This window comes from Heptranchias perlo, chromosome 1 (genome assembly GCF_035084215.1).
Source record: "Heptranchias perlo isolate sHepPer1 chromosome 1, sHepPer1.hap1, whole genome shotgun sequence".
Taxonomy (NCBI): domain Eukaryota; kingdom Metazoa; phylum Chordata; class Chondrichthyes; order Hexanchiformes; family Hexanchidae; genus Heptranchias; species Heptranchias perlo.
The window spans coordinates 166,492,277-166,498,276 of NC_090325.1; the positions used below are offsets into that span (position 1 = coordinate 166,492,277).

Below are 6,000 nucleotides of genomic sequence, written 5' to 3' on the forward strand. Positions count from 1 at the left end.
ATTCCAATCCACCTGGGCCAGTTCCCTTTTCAATTCACTGAAATTAGCCCTCCTCCAGTTGAGTATTTCACATTTGATTTTTCCTTGTCCTTTTCCCTAACTACTCTAAACCTAATGATATTGAAATCACTGTTTCCCAAATGCTCCCCCACTGAAACATACTCCTTCTGCCCCCACTTCATTTTCTAGAACCAGATCCAACACTGCTTCCTTCCTCATTGGGCTGAAAACATATTGATCAGAAACTTCTCTTGAACACATTTCAGGAATTCCTCCCCCACTTTGCCCTTTACATCGTTATTTTCCCAGTCTTTATTAGGATAATTGTAGTCCCCCATTATCACTACTCTAAATTCTTGCACCTTTCTGTAATTTGTCTGCAAATTTGCTCCTCTATCTCCTTCCCTACATGCATCAGATGATCATGAATCTGGATACCCACTCAGGGGTGCATTGCAAAGCTCCTCCAGAATGTTCCAGGCAGCCAACATGTTTTTTGAGTACGCCAACTATCTGCTTGATGTTATTTCTGATGGCAGTGTGGCTCTCATTGTAGGTCAGCACTGCAGCTGTGCTCGGGTTCCTGACAGGATTCATGAGCCATGTCTGAAGGGGATAGCCCTTGTTGCCCAGTAGCCAGCCTGTAACCTGATGGCCTGGTTGTAACAAAGGTGGCACAGAGTACTCACGCAGGATAAATGAATCATAACTGCTGCCAGGAAACCAGGCAAAGACCTGCATGTGGCACTGCCTATGGTCACAAACCGACTGGTTATTGAGAGAATGGAATCCCTCTCCATTGTGAAAAATGCCAACCTGATATTGGGGAGCATGCATAGCAATATAGGTGCAGTCTATGGCACGTTGCACCCCAAGGAAGTCTGCAATGCATGCAAAGTCTAGTGCTCGCTCATCATGCTTCGCTCTGTCCATTGGAAAAGAGATGAAGGCATTCTTCCTTCTGTAGAGGACCTCGGTGACCTCCCTGATACAACGGTGGACTGTTAAATGGGCGATATCGCTGATGTCACCTGCTGCAGCTTGGAAGGATCGTGTGGCATAGAAGTTAAAGGCCACTGTGACCTTGACAGCCACAGGCAATGCTGTCCATGCCCTGGTACGAGGCTCAACTTGTAGCTGCAGCAGGTGACATAGCGCGGTGACAGCCTCCTTTAAGAAGCAGAGGCACCTGTGACATTGCTCTTCTGAGAAGTTCACATAGGAGAAGTGCTCCCTGAAGACCTGCTGTGGGTATGGTCTCATACGCAGTACTGTTATCCTCCTGCTCCCTCTTCTCCCACTGCTCCTGCTGTCTTCCTTACTGCTCCCCCTCCTTCTCCAGCCCCAAAGGCAGCCTACCACAGCAGCCATGACAGTAATAAAACTGTTTAGAGGGGAGCCAAAAACAGTGCAGCACCAGCAAAATCTTTTCTGCAGTCAGAATTAGGTTTTCACTGTCAGAAAACAGGCCATAAAATGTCCAGAAGTTCATCAGCAGCCTAAAACGACTAACCTGTATGTAGTGAATGAACCTGTTGAAGAGTCCTTCTTGCTTGTTAGTGCTATGATTTGCTGGGCAAATTTATCACATGGCGAGTCAGGCACTGGGGCAGCCCAATATCAGATAGGATCCTACAAGAAGTATAGGACCCTTATTTAAATATTATAATGAACGTTTAAAATACTTGTGGCACGCACCTTCCCGGTCTATGGAGCAGCCCGATTCAATATGGCGGGTGGCTCACATTTGGCAACCCTGCCCACTATATTGAATGTTTATGTGCCTGTTTTTCACATTAGATTTGGGCACGCCACCATTAAATTTCTAGGCTAGTGTTTCTAGCTCCTTATTATTCTTCAGTATTTGTATTATATTTGTTTTGCTTTCTGTACATAAAGCCCTGATTTTAACTCTCCCACTCTGCGCCCAACAAGAATGGGGCATGTGGGATGTTAAAATGCGCGCAGCGACTTACTCACCCAATCCTCGCTGGCCGCACTCCGTGCGCCATTTTAACAGACAAGTATTGGCAAGCGAGGGCCTCATTGAAATTCAAAAGTCGAGGTCTGATGACGTCATTCAGACTCCGACTATATTTTAACTCTCGGCAGCTGCGTTTGGCATCTGGTGCAACCTCGCCAGGACCATCGGGCACAAAGGAGCAGCAGACCAGAAGAGGGCCCAAAACGTAAGGAATTTTTTTTACTGGTCATATGGCCCCGGACTTCACTGCAATGACCATAATTGCCTCCCCCACCCACCCCCGACTCCCCCTCGACCACTCACATGACTGGCAGGGCCTTTTCCCAAAGGTCCCCGCTGCAGCAACCTGCTACACTCGCCTGATCCCCACACACTGGGCTGATAACATTGACGCTGGATTCGGGTGGAGGGCCTAGTATAATGAAATGAGGCCCAGGAGTTAAAATGACTTGGATCTCGCATTGGTGAGCCCAGATGAGCCTGACACTCTATCTGCTGGTCCCACACTTGTCCCACGCCCTCAGTTAAAATTTGGGCTTAAGTTTTTTATATGCTTTCAGTATTGCCCCAATTCCCAGTCATAATGTGAGGCATTTATTTGGACTCTTCCCTCTCTGTTTATTTTTCTTACATTTTTCAGCCAGGACCAGCTGACCTTCTCATTGTTGTTGATGCTGGATTTTATTTCAAGGCTCTGTCCATTTAATAGACTTTGGAATAATTCGTATCAGACCAGTTTTAATACTTTACTGTGGGCCATATAATGCAAGACAAACAAAAAACACTTTCAAAATATGGGCACAGAAAGGAGAATAGCACGGAAAACCTGACTTTTGTTGACTGGTTTACATTACTTTGGGGGGTTACATTCTGCAATTTTCACTGTTTATATTTAGTCTATTGATTTATGGTGACAAAATAAATTCCACTTTTATAAAATGGGTTATGGAATTTTCCAGTGTGTTAGGGATTGTATTGTATGATTTCATCCATTTTTTCAGTAATCTTGCTGATGATATTTGGCGAACTGTGATCATTTGACATCACTGACCCTATTTTTCTATCTGCACAAATTTCACTGAGCAGATCTTTGCATTAAAAAGCATCATTATATTGTTTTATGCCTTAAAGTGCATTCTGTAGACAAGGCTTATGCCAACATAATTTATTGTGTTGAAAACATAAAATAAATTACAATGAATGATACCAACTAGTTGCACCCTCACATCAAACAAAATGGGGGAGGCGATTTCATTACTGGTTAGGAGTGCCCTTTAATTATTTTCTCTTATGTTAAAATCAAAAGAGTTATCAGTTTGTTTTTCCCAAATACAGTCCTGTACAGCTTATGATTGTTATTGTCACAAAATGCCGAGTTGCTTGCAGGGCAAAACAAGGTGTGAGGCAATGCTAGGCAATGTTAGGATGAGGGCAGTAGCTGTTAATGCTATTTAGCCACTGTGGTTAGTTTTCGATGTACTTTCCAGAACATATATCCAATAGTAATCGTGTATAATGTATAATAGTTTATTCAACTCTGACTTATTGTCAGAATGACCACTGGTGATTAATCAATGAAAAGCTCATCAACATCATACTGAAACAAGCCATTTTAGCAACCCCCCCCCCCATATTGAATCAGTTGAATTTGAGAGGTGGCGAATACAGTGAAGCTGATATATTGATGATGTGGAGATGCCGGTGATGGACTGGGATGGACAAATGTAAGGAGTCTTACAACACCAGGTTATAGTCCAACAGCTTTATTGGAATCACAAGCTTTCGGAGCTTTCCTCCTTCGTCAGGTGACAGGTTAAAAAGCACTGACACAGCAGGTGGGCTGACAGAACCAATAACACACAACGAGAAGAAAGGAAACAAAAGGGGGCGAAGTAAAATGGATTCTCTGAGAGTTCAAAAGAAATGTGGTATATACTGCTGAAAATAAACAGCAGATCAGTCGGAAGGGTTATACCCAATACATAAATCTGTCCCTTCTCTTTACTGAGGCACTGACTGACCTAACTATGGTTTCCCAGTGTTTTCCAATTTGTTTCAGATTTCCAGCATTTGCCGTTTTTTTCCTTCTTATTTGTACATAGTACTAACTAACCAGGGATTGGTGCAAAATTCTGTCTAAGCCAGGTGACGGTGAAATGCCAATTTCTCAAGTATAGGGGAGTAGCAGTTGCTGCAGCATTGTAGGAATGGTAAATCTCAGATAATAACATGGTCACACTTAACTAACTTGTCAGAATCCTGAATTGAATATGATATGTTACTTCAGTTATACCACCCAGGTCATACTACTGGCTACACACATACACAAACATAAAACAACACAAACAATATCGACTATTGATAATGCCTTTAACAGAGATAAATGTACCACGGCACTTCATAGAGATGCAAGGAAAAAATGGAAACCAAGGGAAAGAAGGAGATACTAGGACGGGTGACAGAAAGTTTGGTCAAAAAGGTGGGTTTTAAGGAGGGTCTTAAAAGAGGAGAGGGAGCTGGAGAAGCGGAGGGGTTTATGGAGGGAATTCCAGAAAGAAGGACCTAAGCAGCTAACGGTACGGCCACCAATGGTGGGGTGAAGTAAGGGGAGGAATGCATGTGGCCAGTGTCAGAGAAACGGAGAGTTCACAGGGATGTAGTACTAGAGGAGGTTACAGAGAGGGGTGAGACCATGAAGGGATTTAAACATAAAGATGAGAATTATAAATTTGAGGCATTGGAGGACTGAGAGTCAACATAGGTCGATGAGGATAGGGGTCATGGGCAAGCAGGACATGGTGCCAGATAGGCTATGGGTAGCAGAGTTTTGGATGAGCTGAAATTTATGGAGGGTACAGGATGGGAGGCCGGCCTGGAGAGCATTGAAATAGTTGAGTGTTGAGTGTTGAGGTGGCAAAGGCACAGATAAGGCTTTCAGCAGCAGATGGGCTGAGGTAGGGGCGGAGGTGAGTGATGTTACAGAGGTGGTCTTTATGATAAAGAGGATATAGGGTCAAAAACTCAGGTTGGGATCAAGTAGGATGTCAAGGTTGCAAACAGTTAGATTCAGCCTGAAACAGTGGAAGGGGAGGGGGATGGAGTCGGTGGTGAGGAGATGGAATTTGTGGTGGGGGTTGAAGACAATGGCCGAGAAATTGAGCGCTATGTGGCCTACTAAGACCCTAAAATGGCGGGCAGGAAGCGCACACATACTTGCAACCGGAAGTGTACCGCCCACCGTATTGGTACAGGAGGTAGCGCTTGCATCCCGGAGCACACACCGGCAGCATTCAAAGATAAAAATTATGCCTGCAGATGAAGGTCCTGCACTTCGTTTAGGACCCTTTTTCCATTTTGGACCATCCCAGCCCTTCTACCCTACATGTGCTGACTTTGCTCAGTACAACATAAAGCTAACGGACATGAAGGCCCCCTCGCCAGCTATATTTAAAGGGATGATGCAGTACTCACAAGTTAGTTGCTGGTTTACTATTTCTGGCTACTATTTGACTTCGGGACATTTTCTGTTGAGTTCTAGGACTCATGAAAGTTCACTTTGTCTGCACAGAAAAAGGTTTTTCTGCTTTTGCACTGTTATTGCTCGTTGCCTCACAAATTGTCTGGCCTCAGTCATGAGTGGTCTGGTAGGGCTGTCTTTGGGGATAGAGCATTATTGGGAGCACGAAGGAAGACTCCACAGAGCAGGAGAAGCTGCCAGAAGAGGCAGGAGGAGGAAGAGAAGGAGGAGGGCACTCAACATGAGGCCATGTCCACAAAGGGTCTTCAGGTAGCAAATCTCCTACCTCAACTTGACTGAGGAGCAATGTATGAGGCGCCTTTTCTCTTCCAAGGAGGCTGTTACCGAGTTATGTCACCTGCTCTAGCCTCAACTACAGCTTCAAACCAGGGCAAGGACTGCACTGCCTGTGGTTATGAAAGTCAAAATCACTCTCAACTTTTATGCCACAAGCTCCTTTCAGGATGTAACAGGTAACATCAGCAACATCTCACAGTTC

The 6,000-nt window shown here is 44.6% G+C and overlaps 1 protein-coding gene across 1 annotated transcript; it reads right to left on the reverse strand.

Annotated features, from left to right (window-relative positions):
* Positions 1–414: 414 nt before the first annotated feature.
* Positions 415–1,263, reverse strand: LOC137321259 (putative nuclease HARBI1). Its single transcript, XM_067983639.1, has one exon. It carries the CDS (start codon positions 1,261–1,263, stop codon positions 415–417), a length of 849 nt encoding a protein of 282 aa, XP_067839740.1.
* Positions 1,264–6,000: the final 4,737 nt, after the last annotated feature.

Bases quoted from the DNA above. Each gene is read 5' to 3' on its own strand.
- LOC137321259 (XM_067983639.1), bottom strand. From the start codon at position 1,263: ATGAGACCATACCCACAGCAGGTCTTCAGGGAGCACTTCTCCTATGTG.